This window comes from Bradysia coprophila, unplaced genomic scaffold, assembly GCF_014529535.1.
Source record: "Bradysia coprophila strain Holo2 unplaced genomic scaffold, BU_Bcop_v1 contig_138, whole genome shotgun sequence".
Classification (NCBI taxonomy): domain Eukaryota; kingdom Metazoa; phylum Arthropoda; class Insecta; order Diptera; family Sciaridae; genus Bradysia; species Bradysia coprophila.
This window is the reverse complement of record NW_023503409.1, coordinates 5653143-5679813: the sequence shown is the minus strand read 5'-3', so window position 1 is coordinate 5679813 and position 26671 is coordinate 5653143. Positions and strand designations below refer to the sequence as shown.

General features: G+C 35.6%; 1 protein-coding gene across 1 annotated transcript in view; it reads right to left on the bottom strand.

The window, feature by feature from the left end:
- Positions 1-2834: 2834 nt before the first annotated feature.
- Positions 2835-26671, bottom strand: part of LOC119073697 — a 28654-nt gene continuing 4817 nt past the window's right edge. The window contains exons 2-5 of the mRNA XM_037179297.1: positions 6143-6581; positions 4699-4940; positions 4407-4627; positions 2835-4350 (exon numbers count right to left, since the gene is read on the bottom strand). Of these exons, the coding sequence (XP_037035192.1) occupies positions 3252-4350; positions 4407-4627; positions 4699-4940; positions 6143-6548 (1968 nt within the window). The 5' untranslated portion in view covers positions 6549-6581 and the 3' untranslated portion in view covers positions 2835-3251. The remainder of the gene's footprint in view (positions 4351-4406; positions 4628-4698; positions 4941-6142; positions 6582-26671) is intronic.

Sequence of the window (26671 nt, the reverse complement as noted above, 5' to 3'; positions counted from 1 at the left end):
AGGATAGTAATGTTGCATCTAATAGTGTACTGAAGATTAAATGAGTTTAATATCCATTATGGGAGACGTATTGATATGCAACATTTGTTGAGGTATTCGATTAAGGGGCAGTAAATTGATGAAAATTCGCGTAATCGAATCGATTGAAAATTGAAAGCGGGAAGTAAATTCGTAGAAATTGTATTTGATTCAGGGAAAGTGATTGCAGAATGGATCTGGGAAAAATTGAGTTTAAATTTGTGAATCTGAATCACTGGAATCTAAAGTAGTTCTAAATTCTGAATGGTATCAGATTTTCTGTGAAAATAATCAAATATGTTAGAACTGATATTTGCATTGTATAATGAAACATTTTGAAGGATTAAAATATTCATTAAGGGAAAGTGTTAAAATATCAATCGTGCAATATTTCATTGTAAGCAAAAGCTATATGAAGAGTGCCAAAGAATAGTTCTGAGTGGAAACCGGTATTGAGTCTAATGGAGTTGGTTATAATTTTATGAAAAGTTTTATGAAAAGTTTTATATTATCATTATTGTTTGTTACTCACGATTCAGGGAAAGTGTTGTGGTAGGGAATCGTTTATAAATATAATGTATATTATTAAAGTTAGTTCAGTTCAGCATAAACCACGGTCGTTTCTACTTCTCGTTCTCCAATAAAATACGTGTCCTCGTCGTGAAGAATTAGTCTGCCGCATTGTAATAAATTCAATTCTAACATTCTTAAGAGAGGTTATTCATAAATGAGATTAATATTTTAACAAATTGAATTCGATTATTCAATGTAAACAACAGAATTACAATATTTGGTCCATGTGATCGCAATTACAAAATAAGACACAATTTTCAAAGTAAACAAAATTCGGAATACAACACTTTCAGATCTGAAGATTTTCTTTTAAATTTTCTTATAACGAAAAGAAAATAATTTTTACAATCGATTGAATCACCTTGAGCAGTTTGAGTCATACATCTTCGCAGTTTTTTTTTAGTTTTTTGTATACGCAACAAGTATCTATTTCTATTGAATCCGTTCGTGTGAGCAAGCTAAAATCATAAAAACATTTCCAATGCTCTTAGTCATACCAATCATTGTTTTAAACTTTTAGAGACGGCAAGCCTTTAATCAGAGCCGGATTAATACTTAGAGCGCCACTGGGCTATTTTGTTTCCAGCGCTAAACACATTGTTTAAATTTACAGCGTCAATATTCGTGATTTTTTTTCAGCGCGATTGGGCATCGGTTCAATTAGTCTTTGATTTTACTATTGGATCTATTACTATTGATCTATGTATTTAACTAGATATAGGTTTCGAATCTTTTACTTCATTTTTCTGAACATATTTCTTGCGTTCATAACGCAAGGCAGTAATGATACTAAACTTATCACTGAATATGATGATAAAAAATAATCCTATCGCTTACAGGTTATAGTGTAGAAAGAAGCACTGGCACAACGCTTCCAGATTGCATTCGCGTCAATCTTACCATCAACGTTCTTCCAACGATTAATTTGTCCTGTCAGCTAGGTTTCAATACATAAAGTAAAGTTTTTATGCATTTACTGATGGATTGTTCGGCTACGAATGACTAGGAGTAGATTCACTCCCGAACCGGACATTTTTCTGAGTCCTTTCAGTAGCTGTTTCGAGCAACAGGGGTCGCTGATACAGGGGTCAGAAGATTAACAGATAGTCGTTCTGACTAGTGCTAAGATTGCCTTTCATAATTCAAACGTGAGGGATAGCGAAGTAACTTAACTTATTCTACACTAAAAGTTTGAGACTAAAATGACGAAACTTTATTTTGTGTAATGTTTTCTGTTCCAAATGCTTGAGTAATAGGCTATGGTATACCAGAAAGTTTAATGCGCTTCATTTGACAACATAATACAGCGTTCTATCCAATCAAATAATGAACTCAAATCTCAAAGCAAGAATATTCAACGGACATAGAAGTCAAGTTTGGATACTTTTGAAGCTTTTGTCTCAAATGATTTGGAGATCTAACTAGAACGTCTCGGCAGCAGCGAACACAATGACGTACGGGTGACGTGGTCTTATATAAATGCTAAATCAAACGAAGTACAAGAGTTTGTGTCAAATATAGTTCAAGCTTTCGAATATTTAAGATGTAGTAGTTACACAGGGATATGCTTGACGTTGTTATATTTTGAATATGTCTAGGTCTCGTTCGGGACGTACACTTGCCTTTATGATGATCTTCGGTACAACTACTATTCTTTAAGATTGACCACTTTGGTTTGTAAAAGCGACATTAGAAAATTGTTTTTTGATTATAGCCAGAAGGGCCAATTTTACCGAAATTATCTCTTTAACTTCTACAGTTGTGTTGATGTTTTATCAACTTTTTTTATCATCCATTTCTTCAAATTTTCTTTTCTCGATTCTACAAGGAGGAAGACAACAAACAATAGGTGTTGTTCATCTTTTTTGTTGAATTAATCTCGTTTTTAAGTTGGTCTATCAGTGATGATTTCGTCAAAAATTCTGTTCATTCACAAACAGCTCAAGGTGACATAATGGTCTCTTATTCACTAAATCGGTTGATCAGATTCATAATAATTTGATCGGGCGTACATGTTACTAACGACTATTTTCTTTTAAATATTTTTTTTTACTGATTTGTTATTGTGTTAGAAAGTCACACGTATAGTAGATAAAGTAAATTCTAATTGACTGATAGTCTAGTCAACAGTGTTTTAAAACTAAAAAAGAAAAATTTAGAATTTTTTTTTATCGCATGGTCCCAATGGTTCCAATGCAAAGAACACCCCGATTTGTAAAATAAAATTGACTTTTTGATTTTTGTTTTTTTGTTTTGTAAAATCATGTTCGGAGAGTGTATGCAATCTTCCGCATGCTACATGTCTAATATTATTATCCTCATAACAACGTTAACGTCGATTCGGAGAAGTTTCTTTTGTGTTCTTCGATTTCTGTTTTATTAATTATATCGCAACGCCACCGGATGCAATTAGAATTGTAAGCGTATTTCGAGAGAAAGAAAAACGTTTTATGGTCCGAATGGACATTGTCGTTGTTAGTTCTTAAAGTCTTATGCATGGTTGCCTAGGTAAATTTATAATTTTTTGTTTTTGGCTTAAATGTCGAAAGATTTTAGTGTTCCTTGTTCAATCGATCACTTTGATTCATCGAGCAAATTGTTTTCTGTTTTATTCTTTGCCGTACCATTCACTCATCCATTCATACAAGCTACATATCTCATTATGAAAACTGTAACTGCAACTTTCTACAATTGCACAGCCACTTGATAATGCGCGCATTTCGTTCTACAATCGACGGTGGCTCACTCGGTCGATACGCTTGAGTATTTTGATTAGTTTCCGTACTGTCTGGTAAACGAGTCGAATCAACTGTGCTTGCATCCGAAAAGAAAACAGGACTTGAGTGATCCGAATCGCTGTCACTTAAAGGCTGTAACTTTGGTGCAATGAATTCCTCGTATTTATCGTCGTTCATGCCGAGCCGATCAAAGAATCGTTCCAATTGTGATACGCTATCCATTTTACCTCGTTTGTCCAGCGATTTCACCTGATCACCGGCTGCATTCCGCTGCCAATATCGATCGCTTATGTCGCTTTTCGATCGTAAAATCGGCTTGCGATCGTCTTCACTGCGACTATTTCGATCATTCGGCGACGAGTAGCGTGATCTTTGTTTGATTCGAAAGCAACGCTGTCGCTTAAACGTTCCCAACGGTGGACTTAGTTCAGGCTCCTTAATTATTGGTGGAAGTGATTCGGGTGGTGTCTTTTGATTTGGACTCATTTGCGGATTCTTATAGTACGGTCTTGATCGATCTTCATAATAGCCACGTGACTTATCGTCGTAATCGTCTTGAAATGCTTCTGGGACCTCTGGTGTTGTAAAATTGAGCAGACAGTTGGCATCATTTTGAAGCTTTGCTCTGCACTCCATGCAGTCATATCGCATATTTTGGGGTAAGCCGTACGCGTAATATGAATTTCCACTATGCTGCGTGGATGAGCCACTGTCACGTCTGTAGTCGGTACTTGTATTAGCTGGGTTTTCATTCGGTTGTTGCTTACAGCACGGTTCACTTCTATGTGTGTAGTGACCTGATGATCCTCCAGAATCTCTATTAAACGAACTGCCCGATTTGTTCGAACGATTTCCTCTGCTGCAGCAACTAAGCGCTTCACTGTGCGGCGAATGGCGACTTATTTGAGAGTGTAGATCGGGTAGCGACTTATGACTGTTAATATTGTAGGATGGCGAATATTCTGCTTCATCCGATGCGACAGCTTGCGAATGCGAATAAGATCGTTGGTAACCAGCGTACCTGTCGTAAAACAAATTCATTGCATCGGACCAATGAAAACGTACAAATTAACTGACCTGTTGTTACTAGCACCGTACGGTTTCGTTGAAGTGTTCTCCGCATATTCGGCTGGCGGACTTATTGTTTGGTAATCATCTGTTAACAATAATGAATCATCGATTCCATAGGAATAAATATCGTCATCTGATGCAGGGTGCGGTGGAAGCGATTGAGGTGATAGGAATGCACTTGGGAAGAACACGGATACATCACAATTCGGGTCAGGAAGTACCGTTAACTGGAAATAGAAGAATGTTCATCAATTTCGTCACTATTACAATCGAATTCACCACACCATTCACTACATACCTCTTGATTGAGTTTCTTTGGCGACATGTACTTATTAATATCATAATTGTTAGGGCTATCGGGCTTCATAAATTTCGATATAATATCGACATCACTTGGTGTTGAGTCTTTGTTTTCCGTAGACGTATTTAACAATGAACGCAGTTTCGTTTGCAATATATCGGAATTTGCTGAACCACTTCGTCTTGTTATTGACGACGAACGCTGATGGGGCAATGGTGTTCGTGATGGTGACATCAGAGCTAAAATGTTAAGGGTACAGCATTAGTCTAAATTTGTTTCAATGTTTCCAGTCAATCGGTCTCGTCTAATACTTCTTCACTAAAAGAAGTAAGCCGCACAGAGACGCACAAATTAATCCCTCTGAGTTCCAATAAAAAAATGAGGTTTGTCTGTACGTAACGGTTACGTCCTTAATTCTCAGTTCTCATTTTCAATGTGGAGGAGCTGTACTAAGGGGTTTTCAGATCGAATCGAGTTGATAAACTCGCTGCGAGCCGAAAAACTAGTGCGATTGTTACAGGATTAGTCGAGACCGCCATTACGAACAAAACGAATAAAAATTGAAAATGTTAAACCGCAAAACTGAACTGCGACAGAAATAGCTTCTCTAGAGTCGTTTCAGATGCAAAGCACGGTAAATTTTGGTTTAGAAGCACTCTCTATTCTGCCCTTAAGTATATGGCACTCCAAGGGTTCTGGTCTCGGCTTAAAGCAGACGATCGATTGTACTGATTTTCATTAACCATTTTCCCTATTGGTTATTATGCTTACCAAGGAGGAATTCATACTAAGCTATTCCGACCAGTTATGTCGAATTCCTTGAGTTATGAACTCCTTAAACTTACGAGAAATAAGGAGAACAGTTAATAAAACAGATCGGTAGACCCTTGAGGTTCTTTTGGTCTGTCACCCGAGACTGGTGTACATATTCTTAGGGATACCAATCTTGGGCTTCGCACCTTTGGGTACTATGAACTCGAAGATAAGGATCTATACCATCATTAGGTGGCAATAGTCTTCACGTCTTCTTATCGAAAACATTAAAGAGGGAAAGTAGTAGGGTCAGGGAGGATCTTTGATCTGGGTTCCTGCTTGAAGAAGCCTCCAAAAACTGTAATCAAATCTATGCTTTTGGCATCGGGACAGAGAGTTCCATTTTCTGTTGTATAAACTGTTTTTGAGTCGACATTACCGTACGTATGCAAAACATCGTAACATCTCTCTAAATTAGAATTTTTTGACTATTTATTTGCAGCGATTTTGCTTATTTTCGAACGTGATCTCACAACCCAAAACTCCAACCAAAATGTTTTTAAAAAAATGAAACAAAAAGAAGAATCGATAAAATAGCTGCTGCATAGACTGCATCCAGTTTGCAAAGCGGAAATAAAACATCGGCATCATGAAATACCAAATATTAAATTACAAAAATTATACTTACACGATGTTGAATTACCACTACGGTAATTCAATTGCTGTTGTCGATCCAACACCGTTTCAGATTTAACGTAAAATGGTTTACTCTCTGCCAATAATTCTACAGCTGATTTACGTTTGCTCAGTCGATGGGCATTATGATGGTGCATCAGAGTATGAGCAGCGAAATGGTTCGATGATATTGTTGGTGGATTAGAGGATGAGATGTAGGATGTCGGTGGAAAGATTATGTTGGACGATTGATTTAATGTAGCTGATATAATAGGCGTAGATTGTTGTAGCGCATTCGGAAGGTGATGGTGGGTGGTGATAGTATTTGAATTTGTAACGATATTCGGTGTACCAACATTTCCACTAACCATAATGCGGCTATGATGTCGAGGACTGCCACCATATACGGCTGTCGCCATGATATTCGATAATAAATTTACGTTCGAAAACACCTGAAAAACAATGAGAAACATAAATTAGTACTTTGATGCACAAGGATCAATTTCAGCGAAATGAATCAATTAACTGGTCAACTTCTTGGCAAGAGTATCACTACAAAATCAGTACATCTGTTACTTCGTTTGTGTAAAGTGTATATTGGTTTTCGATAAAAATCTATTACTTCAATAATTTTAGCAAATATTCCTTATTATCTACCTATCTAACATTATCGATAGCAGCTCCATCTGTTTCTTGTTTCTATAAAAATCGCCAAAAAGTTGTGACTTTTACCCGGAAGGACACTCCTCGGCAGTGGTGAAGGTACTTCTTAGATCATAGGAAATACCACGACACTAAAGAACCATTTACTTCCACTTTTGCTACATCGCAACTGAGGAATTTTAGCCATACCATGTCGTTGTCGTAAGGCCAACAAGTGAGCTTGTATTGTAACCATTTGGAAGCGACAACTTCACCTGACTAACCTTCCGCTGATAATTTCATTTTGATTTTAATAAAAAACGTATTTCTAACTTAAATGCCTGCTACCGACCATCGTACAAAAAAAAGCTGGATGAATGTAACATTTTAATCTGTAATATCAGTCACGGTATTGCATTCTTTAAAAAGATTGAACTAAATGAATGATTTTTAATGAAACAATTAGACTTATAAGTGCCGCACGAGTAGAAGCCGACAGTAGTTTTTATTTTCAAACAATAAGCAAAAAGTGAAAAAAAATGGTAATGTCTTGGTTTGCTAGTTTGTGGCTTCACAGTAGTAGAAAGTTAAAATTTATGAACTATCACTCAATAATCATATTTCCTATTAAAAACACGAGTATTGTCGAAGTTCCATTGAAATTGCATAAAAACTCGATTCAATGTTCATTTAATAAAAAAAAATCGCTCGTGTACAGTAATGTGAGCTGTTTTGGTATTTTTGCTGATCAAGTAGTTCAGATCCGATTTGTCGTTTATTTGAGGAAAATGGATATTCGATCGCCATTTCCCGCTTTAGAAAATTCGATATTTATATAGTTGGAATGAATACATTCTATTGCTAAAGAATCATAATTTCTGATTATTCCCTTGACTGAAAGTCATGGGTCTTGCGGATGATAAACACCCTAAAATGTTTGTCACACTTTGATGATTCGTTGATAACACGATAACTTGAGGAATTTTCAACGGATTTTCAAAAACTTTTTTTTAATCGACGGGGAATTAAATTCCTCAGATTAAGTTCGAAGATGGACTATAACAGACGGATGATCGTAGAGATATTCTCAAGAGAATTTTTGTCTGGTCGCTTGATTCCACGATAACTCGAGTAGTTTTCGACGGATTGCCAAAAACTTTTTTTTATTTGACGGGGAATTAAATTCCTCAGGTTAAGTTCGAAGATGGGTTATAACGGACGGGTGATCTTAGAGATATTCTCAGGAGAATTTTTGTCTGGTCGCTTGATTCCACGATAACTCGAGTAGTTTTCGACGAATTTCCAAAAACTTTTTTTTAATCGACGGGGAATTAAATTGCTGAGGCTAAGTTTGAAGATGGGTCGTAACGGGCTGGTGATCTTAGAGATATTCCCAAAAGAATTTTTGTTCTGAAAAAAGTGACCAGTGTACCGAAATTTTCATAAACTGCTCAGTTTTCTCAGGGTTGGTCAAACTGCTACAACCAAATCCATTTTATGTTGAAAGCTAACACATTCGTGGTCGTTATTGCGGTCGTACATACTTGAAAAATGATAATTTTGGTGGAAATATATCACCAAAAGACTATTTAAAAATCACCCAAATGTATACTTTTCAGCAAATCATCGATGCCTCTTAAGTACTGAAAATACGTATGAGCCAGTATATGATCAAGTGCTGGAATTTCTCATATACGTGTTTTGTATCGAAAGTAGGGTACGCATACCCTGGTATACTTTTATATACTTTTAGAGTGATTTTTTTTTGCTCGGATTACAAAAATCTTCTTGAGAAAAGTAGTCAGTCAGTCAAGGGATCTGACCCATCCAAAAGATGGGGCCTAGTTTATTGGTATACAATTTACTAATCTCGCCACTATATTATCCCAAACACTTAAGACTTAAGTAATTACATTTCCTTATGGACTTTACAACTTACATTGTAACATTACATCTCAAACCGAATACAACCGGTCGTAATGAAATGTGTTAAACATAAAAATTTCATTGTAATTACTGAGTGATTTTTCAACAATTTATCAAACCATCACTGAATAAATTTTCAAGTATTTAGTCGTATGGCGAAAGTAAAGATTGTTTTGTTTATAAAAACCACTAACTACCGTCTGGTGATAGTATATATATATTGTTTAACATAAACACTTCTGAACGTACAGTAATTGCGCACATATGTGCTTGAAAGCGAAAATAAATTTTACTTAGAACATTAAAATGGAAATCAATAACTTGCATCGCATTCGATCCACAAATAAACTTATCTTTTATGTAAATATATTTTCTAATGTAAACCATAGAATGTGATAAAATAGGTAAAAAAAACTGTTAATTTTACATGATGATAAATAATCTCAAAAATAAACGTTATGGAAGAGCACGTTTAGTGTATCTGTATAACACCATACCAACAGTATATATATAGTTCAAGTTGGTTGAAGTACAAAAAAAAGAAATCCCAAATATGCGTGAGATGCCTGAGTCGTGGGAGACCGTTCAGTTATATCGAATTAAATATCTCTGCCATAAATTCGGTTCTTTTTACATACATCGCTCCATAAACGTTTTAAGAACAAAATAATTTAGTGTTTAACATCGCCGAAAATAAATATGGAAAACAAAATGTCTTTATAACGATAGGTAGAGTTTGGTACTTAAAATTATTTTTACACAACATTCCTATGTTCAAGCAACGAACGACATATGCGGATCAATTAAATAGTATTAGGCAATGTCAAATTTAGCGACAAGACTACCAAAATGAACAAAGTTTCACTGCAGTTATAATTCACGAAATAAAAACAAACAAATTCTATTTAACGTGCGGTGCACACACAGTCATCAAGCAAAAGACACATCTTGAACGGATTAAAAGTCAAATTAATGTTGACTTTAAATTGTGATGTGATGGGTGTAACATGTCATGAATATTATCGTCACCATTCACTTCTTGTTAGCTTCAAATGTTCTGCATGTAATTTTAATTAAAATGTCATTACGAAAACCATACCCAGTGCAGTGCAGTGCACTCATTTAACTTTAAACAATTTTGTAGTTTTGTGGTTTTCGTTTGGCGCCGATAGCCAGTGGTAGAATATCAATGGAAACGAAAAGGATTCACGTAACAATGTGTCGGGAATTAGCTCGCCATATTACGTCTCAACACTAACTCGCCAAGAGTAGCCAGTGAAAAGTCAGTAATTAAACCTATTTGTGTTCACTCAACCTTTTAAACCTTTCGTTTCATGTCCGTGTGTTGTGGATGGCAACATGTGAAATGTCTTTTAATATAAAATATATTTTAAGTGGTAGCTTTGCATTCAGCTAGGTGACATATGAGACAAATAAATGTACAACGACACGAACTGTGGGTTCACCCTTTATCGATTTTCTGTTACTGTATGCTAAGCTGAACAAATTATAGAACAGGTAGGCAGAGGCATGATTTACGATTAAAAGTGAAAAATGCAATGCATGGAAATGGTATGGTTCAGCTGGAAGCGTTCTTTCCCCAATAGAGTTTATAATAAATTTCCCATCAAATAAATGAAACGAAAGGTTGTATTGTCATCTCAAACCAGTTACCAGTGTAATCAAAAGGCGCTGTCCAATTACATGTTGCTCATTTTTAATTAAATAAAATTTCAAGAATTTGTAAAATGAGATAAAGTTACCACATCAATTTGTCAAAATTAACGTAATGTAATGCGGCTCTAATTGACACTAAAGCTAAAATTATAACGGATATAAGGCAACATCGTCTCATAATTTTTTTTTGTCAAGATTTAGAAGAAAAACCGAGTTTTAATGATTTATTTCGCTCAATTGAACTTGAATCATTTTAATTAGGCAAACTCAAAGCAAAACTCTTGCTTCGATTGTGTTGACTTACAAATACTGTAGTTGGTGGATAGGTAAAAGCAAAACCATTCAATATATTTACCGAAACTTACGGCCCAATAAACATTTTGGGTCACAAACAATTTCTAGCGACCATATCTAGAAGGAGTCATTCATCTGTTATCAGCAAACACGACAAGAATAAGTAGTGAGTGCTGGATAGTTTTATATAGCGAAATGTACAACAAAAATATTGAAGTAATAGATTTTGTGTCAAGCACTCCGCGATACTTTACACAAAAGAAGTAACAGATTTAACGATTCTGTTGTGATACATCTGTGGTTTTATAAACGTAGAGGAAACTAACGAATACATTTTTTTAGTGTAAGAAAAATAGACACGAAGTTTGAGATGAGAAAATGTAATCATTTAAACAAGTAGCAACAACATCTGGTGAACTGACCAACTTCAACAACGATTATTAAGACTTAACGACCGTGAAATGTAATTGCGATAAATAAATCAATCCATTAAATAGACGTGTATACTGTTTCGATACCTGGAAACCATGCTGGAAACTATAGCAATTTTGAAAGATGGCGCAGTAGAAAAAGTGTTGTGAAATGCACAAACAAACTAATGGCCATCTTCCTAAGGAAATCGGTTGAGAAATTGAATAAAGGTTGGTATATATATGAACTACGGACAAAGTAGAACATACTTCTTCTTTCGCAAAGTAAAAACAGTACCGCTGTGCTGTTTCATATATAAATCGATTTTTCTTTTTCAAATAAGCGGAATGAATCGGTCATCGATTTCTTTCCGAAGTATTAGATTCAATCCGAAACACTTTTTCTTTCCACACAAAAAAAGTCGTTCAATTCAAGTAAAACACTTTTTCAAGCGACTGTGTATATTAATGAGCCAGTCAGTCGCTTACTAACCTAACCCAATTTGTAACAAAAGAAATTCACAATTTCTAATTAACTTTGTTCTCACAAGTTCTTCTTCCTCATTGATTTAAAATCTGAAAATTGTTCACATCAAAAACACCGGTGCTACAATTTTTCTTCTTTTTTTATTTTACTTTTTTGTTTCATTACATAATGCATTCTACTACAAGTTTCTTCGTGAATATCTGCACAAAAATAATTTTATATTTTTCATCCATGCGCTTTTGTTTCAACAAGACATACGCTGTGGATGTGTGAAGGCTCATGCTCAATCATTAGACAAATCATTTCAAAAATGGACTTTCCTAACAATTTATTCTCATATTCCACTTCTGCATTTTCGAATATCATTTCATATTGTTACCGCGCGAGCATTGCAGTTGTACATTATTGCACTTATTATAGCTGTGAATGGTAGACGATCAGCAGAGAAGCTAATATTTTCAAATTAAAAACAGCAAAGCAAATTATCTATGTTGTGCATCGCTGTGCAGCAAATTATTTCATTGCAACTTAAATATGATTTAATAGCGCGACTACAAAAATTAAATTTAAAAGCGATTCCATGCGACGAGATTATGCGGCTTTATGAGTATGTATCGTTTGTTACGCACTGATATTAAATGATGTGCATGTGCAACAGGTATACAAATTCTGAAGTAATTATGAGATAGCGGAGTCATCCAATTGTAGGTACCCCGATTTTCAAGCCAACTTTTTCTGGATATTCGTTGTCTAGGTGACGTCTTAGCTGATGTAATAAATCGGAAGGAGGTAAAAATTGTAACAGTCCATAACGGAAAGACCTTATGAGGTAGATAAAACTGTAGAGCATTACGACATTGTTATGGCCACGCTCTTATACCTGGATGGAGGCTTCACTTAAGTGCAACGTTTATTTAATATAACGTTTTTATCACTCTCTGCTCTGTGATGGAATAAATGTTAACTGAATCAATTTTTTTTTTGTGAAGATTAAGGAAATTGGTTTATTGGTAACAGAGAGCATTAAAGAAGCAACAAGGTACTGTTAATTGACTGAGATAGGTTATTCATAAAATTACTTTCAGCGGGAATGCTTTTTTGGTTCTTCAATTCAGTTTGAGATACTCTAATTACTTTAAAAGGAAAAGCCAACGAACTGGAGCTACGTTCTTGTAAATTGTGTCAGTCGACAACTAAATATATTTGTGCGGTCAAACAATGATTTTTTAATGGATATCGACGCAGAGCGGACATTGCATGTAACGTTAAAATCGTTGATACGAAATTCAATTCAAAACAAATCGCCTACCAGCTCTCCGTTCATCCAATAAATTTTTCAACTTTTGTCTGTTTTTATTCAGCCGAATAAAAAGTAACCCAAAACTTATAAGATTCGGTGGGCGTTATTGAACTCTTTTAACTTTAATTAAAGAACATTAAAGATTTTGCCTAAACAATCATTGCTTTTTATTAATGTTAATATAATACCCACAGCCAACGAAATCATGTACACAATCGGAAAAAACTTTTTTTTTTGCTGTTGAACCGAAATTTGTTATATTACAAAACATGTTACGCATGTCATAATTTTCAGTTTCAAACGAATGGCTATGACGATTTGCTATAAACTTATAATTGGTATACGATGGATGACATATAACAATATTGTAGTTATACACTGGGTCCACTTTATTTTTATAGAAAAAATTTATTATTTTTGTTCATTTCATTCAACTTAAACAGAATATAAGTTGAATTTGCTTGGATAATGCTATAGATCCGGTTAATTGACTGACCTCGTCATCATTAAAATGTTAAAATAAATCACCAATCATTGTAACGCATTTGTAAACTATTAGATAATAAACGAACCACATTTTTCAAATCATAAATAGAAAAAATAATTTCCGAAAGGCATTAGGAGAATGTGTAATATCTTGGCCTGTAAGCAGTTGTTCGAATCGAAAAATAGAACAAACTCTTTATGCAGATTTTGTTCAACAACAACGTAAATGAAAAAACCTCATTCATCTTTCGTTTTGATTGTCTCAACAACATGGTGTACGAGATGGTATACGTTCTAAAAAAAAATTAGCATTCCACTCACAATGCGATAAGAAACAAAGGTACAAACAGTTCGGAAACGTTCCAAGAAGAACAAGCCACTCTATGTGAACTATCGCCGATTTAGTTGGCGAGAAAAAATTAATTGATTTTTCTCAGCTCAATGGCGAAAAGTAGAATTTTCGTTGTCTCTACTTCATTGTATGCAACTCGATGATAAACGATTTTATTGCATTGGCGCCTATAACAGGCCAATTATAGCACTCAAATCCACTGAAAATAGGACCATAATATTCCGTTTATAGTCCCTTTCTACACAGAACTTAAAGCGTTATTATTGTAGCCTCGACTATATAATCAGAGCTATTAAAGTAGAGTAGAGATATCAAAACCGACAAATTCGTTTCTTGGCTCATTGTGACGGTGTTATCTTCCTATAGCCCGAGTTCATCCCCGATTCGACAATAAAAATGGAATTCGTAAATTAACAAACGCGCTAAAAAAGTATCAAGACCGCGATCATCTTTCCGTCGATGAATACAATACATCACAGTACTGTGAGATATGCGTTTCGTGATTTGCTGCGTGGACAAAACCAGCCCGATATAAACGATCGCCCAAAACCACTTACAGTGGAGGTGTGACGCAAGTCCTGTTATCCACTGACAAAAGAACTGATATCGGTGTAGGTGACGCTTACAGATTCGACACGCAAAAAGATATGCGTCACAAATGACAGCTGATGACATATTTTCCGAGTTATGGCTGACATAGCTCGAACTTAAAACGCTGATAGCTCCCAAATGGTAGATTTTTGGTGAAAACACTGAAGCACGTGTCGACTGAAATTTGAAACTCTATAAATTTGTCTTTTAAACGAAATTTCTATCTGCCATATTTTCTGAGTTATGGGTCCTACAGTTCAATAGCTTAAAACGCTCCTAGCTCATAAGCTAGCTTATAAGCTTTCATGAAAATTCATTAAAATTGGTTTCTTAGAATTACGTTCTTGACATACCCTGAAAATTTCAGCCAAATCCACCGGTAAATTCAAAAGTTTCATAGTAACAAAGTGACAAAGGGACAAAGGTTGGTAAAATTCATCTTTTTCAAAATGTATGGAAATCAATTTCTTCATACAAATTTTCAAGTTTTGAAATTTAATATCTCGGCCAAATCTTAACCTTATGAGGCATGTGATAGCTCGTTGAACTCGTATAGACGCCTAGATTACGAATAAAATAAGTAAGGGGTAGTAGGAGCGGAGGGGGAAAAGTCAAAAAAGTTGTGTATACATGGTCCATGATGTACAAAAAATTGTCCAACTGCTGAAATGATTGTACCACAAGCACCACTAATTGATTACGCAAAACATAACTTTGTTAAAAAAATATGTAAGTCGTGGTAACGACAAAATCAGACTTTGAATTATGCGGTTCGAATGCGTCCAATGTATCAATACAACTTGCATAAAATCCAGTGTAGTTTTTTAAATGTCGTTATTATGATGTAATGTAGTTAAATTGAGCATCAATTTTAATTTCACAGCAGCCACAAATGTAGCCGGAAACGTCCGATCATTAGACCATTAGTATCAAATGAAAATTATTGTTTTAAATTTATAACGGTGTTTGAAATGATGCAGGTTTTTCTGGAGATTACTTCACCTGACAATAAAAATTTTATTAAACCACTCGTGCTGTGTGCTTACATTTAATAGCCTTAAAAGCAAGAAGAAGAAAATTTCGATAGTCAGGCCAGGTTAATTTTCGCAAAGCACATATTAAAGTTGTCTTTGGTACACAAAAATGGAGTATAGATGCAAAAAGGGGGGCTAACTTAAGGAAGGAACTGACACGTTTTGCAAATTTAACTTAAACTCCACGCATATGTTTATTAGTATTGCTTTATTTAGTTCTATAAGTGCGAAGGTCTAATTTTAACAATCAAACATTTTTAACAAATCAGTTTTAATTTTGATGAATGCTGCTTTTTGCCCAGCATTGCCAGGATTGATTCAAAATTTACAACATTTCCGAACGCAAAACCTATGGCCGATCTTTTGTATTTTTTATAGAAGGAAAGAACGATTTTTTGAGTGAAATATGGTAAACTCTGCAAAGCATGATTTCAGTTCTAACCAAACATAAAAAACAAAATTTGATTTGTGTTATAAACTTTGCCCGCCCACTTTTTTTCGGTAATATTTTCAGATAAAAACATCCACATAAACATTCAACCCTTTCCGTATAATCAACATGTAAAATTAATGGATTATAAGTACTTTATGGAAATAATCCATTAGTGCAGAACGATAAAAAAACAAAAATCTAAAATGTAAAGTGTTGTTGACCGATTGTATAACGCATGAATTATGTATTAAAACAGTATACAGATTTTCTGTGAGTTTAAAAACATTCAGATGACCCGTTAAAATTTAATTTCTTTATTTCTCGAGTCTTGTTTTTATTTCATTTTAAATTATGTTGTTTACCGACTGTTTTCGATTCCAATAAACTTATTTAGCATCATTACACTCTTGTGCATGTACCAATGGTATCAATGAACTAATATTTTGTTATAAAATTTAAAAAAAAAAGAAGAAAAAAACGATGCAACACGACTCGGTTTGTTTGCATATCAACATCGTGTTCTCGGTGAAGTTAAGAATTCAGATGAGTTTTTGTTGTATTATGTGAATAATGATTATATTACAGTGTCAGTAATAGATAAACTTATTCCGATAAAAAAACATTTGTAGAATGTAGGAATTTTGGAGTCTTAAAAATAGGGCAAAACAACTTCGAATGAAAAGAGTGGGTCTTCTTGCTTCTCACGCATAAACGGTCGAATATGTAGTTGATGTTTTGAATGAACTAGTCATTTCAGGAAATACTGCCCGAAGACAATATTATAGAAACGATGAGTTGTGGCTGGTGCAGGGGCTATTTAGTTGAATTTTCAGCGAATTTTGGCGAATTTGGAGAATTTGACGAATTTTGGCGAATTTTGACGAATTTTGGCGAATTTTGGCGAATTTTGACGAATTTTGGCGATTTTTTGTGAATTTATACATGATTTTAAGAAATTTCAAAGAATCGTAGAGCTTAGTTACATATTTTTGGCCAAGACATTCTAGAAATCTATTTTTAACCGGGAAGCCATGATGGTTTTTTTTTGGAAAAACGATGAAAAATGTCCTAATTTTGTGAATTTTACATATATATTTGTGAATTTGGTAGATTCTTGCATATTTTTGTTATGATATATCACAAAACTAGCAAAATATTTCAAAAAACATAAATTTGGAAGAAAATTTTCAAAATTTGAATTTTTTAATTTGGGAGAATCTCGGCGAATTTCGACGAATTTTGGCGAATTTCGGCAAATTAATTCAACTAAATAGCCCCTGGGCTGGTGTTCTCTCTAGTGTATAGGTAATGTATGATAAAATGATTTACTACTCGAAGATACTTTACACCTCGCCTTATACAAATGAAGTAATAGATTCAATGATTTTGTTGCGATATCGAGAAATATCGAGAAATTGTTGTAATTGATGTTCAACTCTACAATTCTCCAATTCAAACTCTATCATCTTATGTTGGATTTCAGTTAATGGCTATTTGATAACACTTGCACTTAAATCGTCATAACACGGCTTGTGGCCAAAGTTGACAACTGTATGCTTTGTACATACCAGTCGAGGCTAATGAATCGGCTGCATATACATGTTTGTCTTTGTTGCACAAAGTTATTTAAACAATAATTAGCGTATGAGACCGTTCTCGTAGAAAATCTGCAAAACAAAATGATCAGAGAGGAGAAAAAAGTTGCTGCCGCCCAAAAGAAAGTTATCAAGGGTGAAAAGCCTGTGAAAAGTAATGTTGCTGAAAAATCCAATAAAACTGCCGCTGTCAAAAAGCGAAGAAAAATGTCAATTGAAAAGGCAACAAAAATCGAAACCGGAAACGCTGAAATATCCACGGAAAGCAACGTCGTTACCCGTGTTCAGTCTACTCGTAAATTACGTTCAACTGGAACAGCATCTTCGGATAAGACTGAAGGTGTTCAATCATCGGTAAACAAGACTTTGGACCACAATAATGAAAGCTCGGTCAAGGTTGTCATTGGTGGATCGACTCGCAAACGACGCATAGGACCATCCCTGAACAGAGACAAACCTTCGTTGGATGCGGCTGGAAGAGCCTCTTCGGATAAGACTAAAGGCGTTGAACCGATCTTGGATGAACGCTCTGACATTCACCAACAGTCTGCACAAGGTGAATGCAGAAAATTTACAAGAAAACGGCGGATTGCATCAGAGAAATTGACTGTTGGGCTTACAAAGCTTTCCCGAGTAAAAATTTAGTTCTCAGTGAGACTGTAAAATGAGCATGATCAACGGTCTCATTTCAGTCTCCTTACGTATTCAGTCTCATTTCATTCTCACTTTTTCTTTTCTTTGATGATTGTTGAACAAATAGTGAACGAGACCGGCCGAGTGGTCTCTTTTTCAATATTTTACGAGACTTTTGAGACCGACCGAGTGGTCTTTCTTGGAATATTTTTCGTTGGACTTTACGAGACTGGCCGAGTGGTCTCGTTTTGAATATTTTACGAGAAAGTAAGAGACCGACCGAGTGGTCTTTCTTGGATTATTTTTTGTTGGATTTTACGAGACTGGCCGAGTGGTCTCGTTTTGAATATTTTACGAGAAAGTAAGAGACCGACCGAGTAGTCTTTCTTGGATTATTTTTTGTTGGATTTTACGAGACTGGCCGAGTGGTCTCTTTTTGAATATTTTAGGAGAATGTTAGAGACCGACCGAGTGGTCTTTCTTGGAATATTTTTCGTTGGACTTTACGAGACTGCCCGAGTGTTCTCGTTTTGAATACTTTACGAGAATGTCAGAGACCGACCGAGTGGTCTTTCTTGGAATATTTTTCGTTGGACTTTACGAGACTGACCGAGTGGTCTCGTTTTGAATATTTTAGGAGAATGTAAGAGACCGACCGAGTAGTCTTTCTTGGATTATTTTTTGTTGGATTTTACGAGACTGGCCGAGTGGTCTCTTTTTGAATATTTTAGGAGAATGTTAGAGACCGACCGAGTGCTCTTTCTTGGAATATTTTTCGTTGGACTTTACGAGACTGCCCGAGTGGTCTCGTTTTGAATATTTTACGAGAATGTAAGAGACCGACCGAGTAGTCTTTCTTGGAATATTTTTCGTTGGACTTTACGAGACTAGCCGAGTGGTCTCGTTTTGAATATTTTAGGAGAATGTTAGAGACCGACCGAGTGGTCTTTCTTGGATTATTTTTCGTTGGACTTTACGAGACTGGCCGAGTGGTCTCGTTTTGAATATTTTACGAGAATGTAAGAGACCGACCGAGTAGTCTTTCTTGGATTATTTTTTGTTGGATTTTACGAGACTGGCCGAGTGGTCTCTTTTTGAATATTTTAGGAGAATGTTAGAGACCGACCGAGTGCTCTTTCTTGGAATATTTTTCGTTGGACTTTACGAGACTGCCCGAGTGGTCTCGTTTTGAATATTTTACGAGAATGTAAGAGACCGACCGAGTAGTCTTTCTTGGAATATTTTTCGTTGGACTTTACGAGACTAGCCGAGTGGTCTCGTTTTGAATATTTTAGGAGAATGTTAGAGACCGACCGAGTGCTCTTTCTTGGAATATTTTTCGTTGGACTTTACGAGACTGCCCGAGTGGTCTCGTTTTGAATATTTTACGAGAATGTAAGAGACCGACCGAGTGGTCTTTCTTGGATTATTTTTCGTTGGACTTTACGAGACTGGCCGAGTGGTCTCGTTTTGAATATTTTACGAGAATGTAAGAGACCGACCGAGTAGTCTTTCTTGGATTATTTTTTGTTGGATTTTACGAGACTGGCCGAGTGGTCTCTTTTTGAATATTTTAGGAGAATGTAAGAGACCGACCGAGTAGTCTTTCTTGGATTATTTTTTGTTGGATTTTACGAGACTGGCCGAGTGGTCTCTTTTTGAATATTTTAGGAGAATGTTAGAGACCGACCGAGTGCTCTTTCTTGGAATATTTTTCGTTGGACTTTACGAGACTGCCCGAGTGGTCTCGTTTTGAATATTTTACGAGAATGTAAGAGACCGACCGAGTAGTCTTTCTTGGAATATTTTTCGTTGGACTTTACGAGACTAGCCGAGTGGTCTCGTTTTGAATATTTTACGAGAATGTAAGAGACCGACCGAGTAGTCTTTCTTGGAATATTTTTCGTTGGACTTTACGAGACTAGCCGAGTGGTCTCGTTTTGAATATTTTAGGAGAATGTAAGAGATCGACCGAGTGGTCTTTCTTGGATTATTTTTCGTTGGACTTTACGAGACTGACCGAGTGGTCTCGTTTTGAATATTTTAGGAGAATGTAAGAGACCGACCGAGTAGTCTTTCTTGGATTATTTTTTGTTGGATTTTACGAGACTGGCCGAGTGGTCTCTTTTTGAATATTTTAGGAGAATGTTAGAGACCGACCGAGTGCTCTTTCTTGGAATATTTTTCGTTGGACTTTACGAGACTGCCCGAGTGGTCTCGTTTTGAATATTTTACGAGAATGTAAGAGACCGACCGAGTAGTCTTTCTTGGAATATTTTTCGTTGGACTTTACGAGACTAGCCGAGTGGTCTCGTTTTGAATATTTTAGGAGAATGTTAGAGACCGACCGAGTGGTCTTTCTTGGATTATTTTTCGTTGGACTTTACGAGACTGGCCGAGTGGTCTCGTTTTGAATATTTTACGAGAATGTAAGAGACCGACCGAGTAGTCTTTCTTGGATTATTTTTTGTTGGATTTTACGAGACTGGCCGAGTGGTCTCTTTTTGAATATTTTAGGAGAATGTTAGAGACCGACCGAGTGCTCTTTCTTGGAATATTTTTCGTTGGACTTTACGAGACTGCCCGAGTGGTCTCGTTTTGAATATTTTACGAGAATGTAAGAGACCGACCGAGTAGTCTTTCTTGGAATATTTTTCGTTGGACTTTACGAGACTAGCCGAGTGGTCTCGTTTTGAATATTTTAGGAGAATGTTAGAGACCGACCGAGTGGTCTTTCTTGGATTATTTTTCGTTGGACTTTACGAGACTGGCCGAGTGGTCTCGTTTTGAATATTTTACGAGAATGTAAGAGACCGACCGAGTAGTCTTTCTTGGATTATTTTTTGTTGGATTTTACGAGACTGGCCGAGTGGTCTCTTTTTGAATATTTTAGGAGAATGTTAGAGACCGACCGAGTGGTCTTTCTTGGAATATTTTTCGTTGGACTTTACGAGACTGCCCGAGTGTTCTCGTTTTGAATACTTTACGAGAATGTCAGAGACCGACCGAGTGGTCTTTCTTGGAATATTTTTCGTTGGACTTTACGAGACTGACCGAGTGGTCTCGTTTTGAATATTTTAGGAGAATGTAAGAGACCGACCGAGTAGTCTTTCTTGGATTATTTTTTGTTGGATTTTACGAGACTGGCCGAGTGGTCTCTTTTTGAATATTTTAGGAGAATGTTAGAGACCGACCGAGTGGTCTTTCTTGGAATATTTTTCGTTGGACTTTACGAGACTGCCCGAGTGGTCTCGTTTTGAATACTTTACGAGAATGTCAGAGACCGACCGAGTGGTCTTTCTTGGAATATTTTTCGTTGGACTTTACGAGACTGACCGAGTGGTCTCGTTTTGAATATTTTAGGAGAATGTAAGAGATCGACCGAGTGGTCTTTCTTGGATTATTTTTCGTTGGACTTTACGAGACTGTCCGAGTGGTCTCGTTGTAAGAAAATATTTTTTTAGATGATGAGACCAACTGAGAGGTCTCATTTCAGAAAAATGTTTTTTTGGACTTTAGATACCGTCCGAGAAGTCTCAATGCAAGAAAATATATTTTGTAAATCATGAGACCAACTGAGAGGTCTCATTTCAGAAAAATGTTTTTTTGGAATTTAGATACCGTGAAAGAAGTCTCATTGCAAGAAAATATTTTTTTTAGATGATGAGACCAACTGAGAGGTCTCATTTCAGAAAAATGTTTTTTTGGACTTTAGATACCGTCCGATAAGTCTCAATGAAAGATTTTTTGTAAATCATGAGACCAACTGAGAGGTCTCATTCCAGAAGAGGGTAAGAGGGTGATTTTTCTCGTCTTGCAATGAGACTTCTCTCACGGTATCTAAAGTCCAAAAAAAACATTTTTCTGGAATGAGACCTCTCAGTTGGTCTCATCATTTACAAAATATATTTTCTTGCATTGAGACTTCTCGTACGGTATCTAAAGTCCAAAAAAACATTTTTCTGAAATGAGACCTCTCAGTTGGTCTCATCATCTAAAAAAATATTTTCTTGCAATGAGACTTCTCTCACGGTTTAGTAACATTTTTCTGGAATGAGACCTCTCAGTTGGTCTCATCATTTACAAAATATATTTTCTTGCATTGAGACTTCTCGTACGGTATCTAAAGTCCAAAAAAACATTTTTCTGAAATGAGACCTCTCAGTTGGTCTCATCATCTAAAAAAATATTTTCTTGCAATGAGACTTCTCTCACGGTATCTAAAGTCCAAAAAAACATTTTTCTGAAACCTCTCAGTTGGTCTCATCATCTAAAAGAAATATTTTCTTACAACGAGACCACTCGGCCAGTCTCGTAAAGTCCAACGAAAAATAATCCAAGAAAGACCACTCGGTCGGTCTCTTACATTCTCCTAAAATATTCAAAACGAGACCACTCGGCCAGTCTCGTAAAGTCCAACGAAAAATAATCCAAGAAAGACCACTCAGTTGGTCTCTTACATTCTCGTAAAATATTCAAAACGAGACCACTCGGTCAGTCTCGTAAAGTCCAACGAAAAATAATCCAAGAAAGACCACTCAGTCGGTCTCTTACATTCTTGTAAAATATTCAAAACGAGACCACTCGGTCAGTCTCGTAAAGTCCAACGAAAAATAATCCAAGAAAGACCACTCGGTCGGTCTCTTACATTCTCGTAAAATATTCAAAACGAGACCACTCGGCCAGTCTCGTAAAGTCCAACGAAAAATATTCCAAGAAAGACCACTCGGTCGGTCTCTTACATTCTCGTAAAATATTCAAAACGAGACCACTCGGCCAGTCTCGTAAAATCCAACGAAAAATAATCCAAGAAAGACCACTCGTTCGGTCTCAAAGTTTTTGTAACAACGGTTCGAAATAAGACCTACACGTAGATATATCCAATTTAGCAACACGCGTAAGGTGGCTGGCAGTCGAATCCCAAAGTTAAGCATCATTCGTCGTGGTTAGTACTTGGAGTGGTGACCGGAAAATACATCACGAAATAAAAAAAAAAGGTAAAAAAATAATCAAATAATACTCAAACTTCTATCATTTCAGCGAATTATAAGAAAAAATGAAAAACTGTGCCATCTGTGAATGCAGGAACAAACTAACAGCTTAAAGACAATGAAATATCTCACACTTGGAAAACAGAAATGAGAGTTCTCAGATGGTCATTAGAAGATGTCAAAAAGAAAGTGAGAGTTCTCAGATGGCCTCAAAAGGATATCGAAAAAAAACTACAAAGAGACTTCTCAAAGAATCTCAGAAAATATCGAAAAGAAAGTGAGAGTTCTCAGATGGCCTCAAAAAGATCTCGAAAAAGAAACTCAAAAGAGACTTCTCAAGGAGTCTCAAAAATATTTTGATAATCTAAAAGAGAGACCCCTCAGTCGGTCTCATAAATATTTTTGAAAAGAGACCACTCAGTCGGTCTCGCAAATTATTTAAAAAAGAGACCACTCGGTCAGTCTCGTAAAATACAGAAGAGAGACCACTCGGTCGGTCTCGCAAAATACAGAAGAAGAGACCACTCAGTCGGTCTCGCAAACTATTTAAAAAAGAGACCACTCGGTCAGTCTCGCAAATACAGAAGAAGAGACCACTCAGTCGGTCTCGCAAAATACAGAAGAAGAGACCACTCAGTCGGTCTCGCAAATTATTTAAAAAAGAGACCACTCGGTCAGTCTCGTAAAATACAGAAGATGAGACCACTCAGTCGGTCTTGTAAAATACAGAAGAAGAGACCACTCGGTCGTTCTCGCAAAATACAGAAGAAGAGACCACTCAGTTGGTCTCGTAAACTATGTAAAAAGAGACCACTCGCTCCGTCTCATACAGTCTATTAAATGATTTAAAACGAGACTTCTCATCGGTTTCGCAATCATCATCATCATCAATTCATCAGTATATGAGACGAAACCAGTCTCAAACGGTCGAAAAGAGACATCTCACCTCCATACAAAAAAAACGGTCTCAAAAGGGGTCTCACTTTCACTTTTTTTTTTACTCGGGTTGAGTCGCAAAAATACCAAAATAAAGAAGGCTGCAGACGAGACTTTCCACTTGAACGATCTGCTCGATGGACTATGTTTTTTGTGCGGTGAAATGTATCAAGCCGAATTACACTGCAGCAACTGTGTTCACATTGGCTGCTCTTCACAGCAGAGTATTGTTGACGAAACTTGCAGTGATTGTACGAATTAAATTCATTTTAATTGTGAGAATTATCTCATTTGAAGCTTTTGTATGATTTAATTGTACTTTTATTCTTCTGAATTTCATTAAAAATGTAAAACTTACAGAATCATGTCTTCATCTTTCTGGAGCCCTTGACTCTCCTCAAATGAAGTCTGTCAAACTACTTCAACAAACCATCATTTAACCAAGCAAAAACACTCAAATTTTCTATTTTTTTCGAAATAGAAGCTGCAAGTAAAACCGAATTTTTTCTCAAAACAATTTTTAGACTACAAAAACACGGTAACAATATTTTTGGTGATATTCGCGTAAAATAATTCGCGTACTAAATCTACTACTTCATCAATTTTAATGCCAAATAAATCAATAACAACGTAAGTCGAGTCCAAACAACTCATTTTCGCGTTTTACCTCGAGTAGAGAAGGTGGTTTCTCGCCTTTAGTCTTATTTGAAATAGTTTTTCCAGTCACTGGATGATTTTTACTGGAAGCCCGACATAGATATGGGGCTTCAAAGTCTTTTTTAATACAATGCATTAACAATGTGAGCAAAACAAACAAAGTTTTAAGTTCAAATTGTGCAGCTAATTCTACCAAAAACCTCGTTCGTAATTACCCCCGCTGACTGGGCAATTTCGATCAGAACAGGAGTACTTGAAATTAACTATAATTAATTTTACACGGTTTTATCATTGTTAATATTAGTTGAAATTAGTAACATAGCTGCAACTCTTGACGGCAAAATAGTAATTGATTAAAATATATAACTTTTACTATTTTATTTTATTCGTTTCTTAAGTGATCGTAATTCCGCCGCTCTCCCCTTTGTACACAGTCCACTTACGAAGAGTAATGAACAGCGGTTTTTGTTTCATCTGAAAGATTTTAAATTTTATTGATTGAACTCTGAACGAGTGCTGTGATTTTGGTTTTAATGTCAACACTCATGTCAACAACATCATGTTAAAGTAATTCCTGTTTTAAATCATCAATCATATCACTAGCAAACCAATAATATATAATGTGTGTACATTAGAAACATGTGGGGAAAGGCTAGTGACCCGTTTTTCATATTCATTAAATTGAAATATTAGCTATTGCCGACAATTCGGATAAGTCGTGTGTTTGTGTTTATTATGTAACGCCAAACGGTGCTGAAATGCTTATATAATTGAAGTAACAGAAAATAAACTGGCAGGGGAACATATTGTTTGGATTAGTAGACTGATGCCACTACTAATCTAATCATTAATTACAATTTTCATTTATGATAAATAAATAATGTTCTGCTGCTTCTACGAAAGCTTGAACTAACAAATTATTGTTGGTAGAACCGTAAATGGTATGCTAAAACGTGTCATATTTATTTCAACTTGTATTTTATAACATCAAAAAACCGAGACATAGATAAAACAATAGAATTTTGTAAGAAGCCACTTATATAAATATTGACATTAAGACCATATTGTTAATTTATCCGGTACGTTGCCATTCACTAGATAATTATTGTATATGGACGTACGTATGCATGCATGTCAAATAATCATATTTAAATAAAGAAGATATTGAACACATCGCATAATATTTAGAAACCATAAAAGGATATGCCACAAATAAACATTAAGTATACCGAACGACGAATCGGCCATCAAGTGGGTTTAAACTTTTTAAAATGATTTTGGCATTGGTTTTATATGCACGAAAAAAAAAGAATTATGAAATATGATAGTTTTCGTAGAAAACCGATTCCCGTTTGGCATCGACCGATCCGATAAATTTTGAAAGCAAAGTTAAACATTTTTCGATTTTAAGCATTCACATCACTTCCGCCACTAGTTTATACGTGGCCTGGAGTTATGTATTTTACCGAATTTTGTGACATGAATAGATAATAAACGACGAGACAAAATATCCCACTACAGCCGTTTTATTAGCGGAAAGGGTTATAGTATGCGCATAATGAGGTAGTTTCCAAATTATGCATAAATTTCGGTTTAACTCAATTACTTATGATGGATGATGGATTCATCTTTATGTTCGTGTTTCTGGGCATAGTCATTATGCCTTTATCACTCAAGTTTAGAGGCTGAACTATAAAACGATTTATTCGTTCAAATGAATAAGACATGCACTGGGTATAATCCGACAAGAGAATCATAAATCAACCAAGTGGACAAATCAAGCAAAGATAATTTTCGATAATTTATAATTATACGAAACGGATGAATCAGAGTTAAGTCTAAATTTATAGCAATTGAGCAATGTTCAATGAGCATCAGACTATATTTGGTTCGGTTTGACCATAATCCATTTAGAAATACATCAAAATAGCGATGTTAGATCCGGTCTGTTAGATTGAAAGAAACATTTTTTGTAATTGTTACACATTTGAAATACTTTTTCTACTCCTCAAAGATTTGCCAGCAATAATGGACTTTTTATTCTGCCAGTCACGAATGTTCCGGTCGTGACGTTTTTGTTTAACAAAATCTTTGCTAA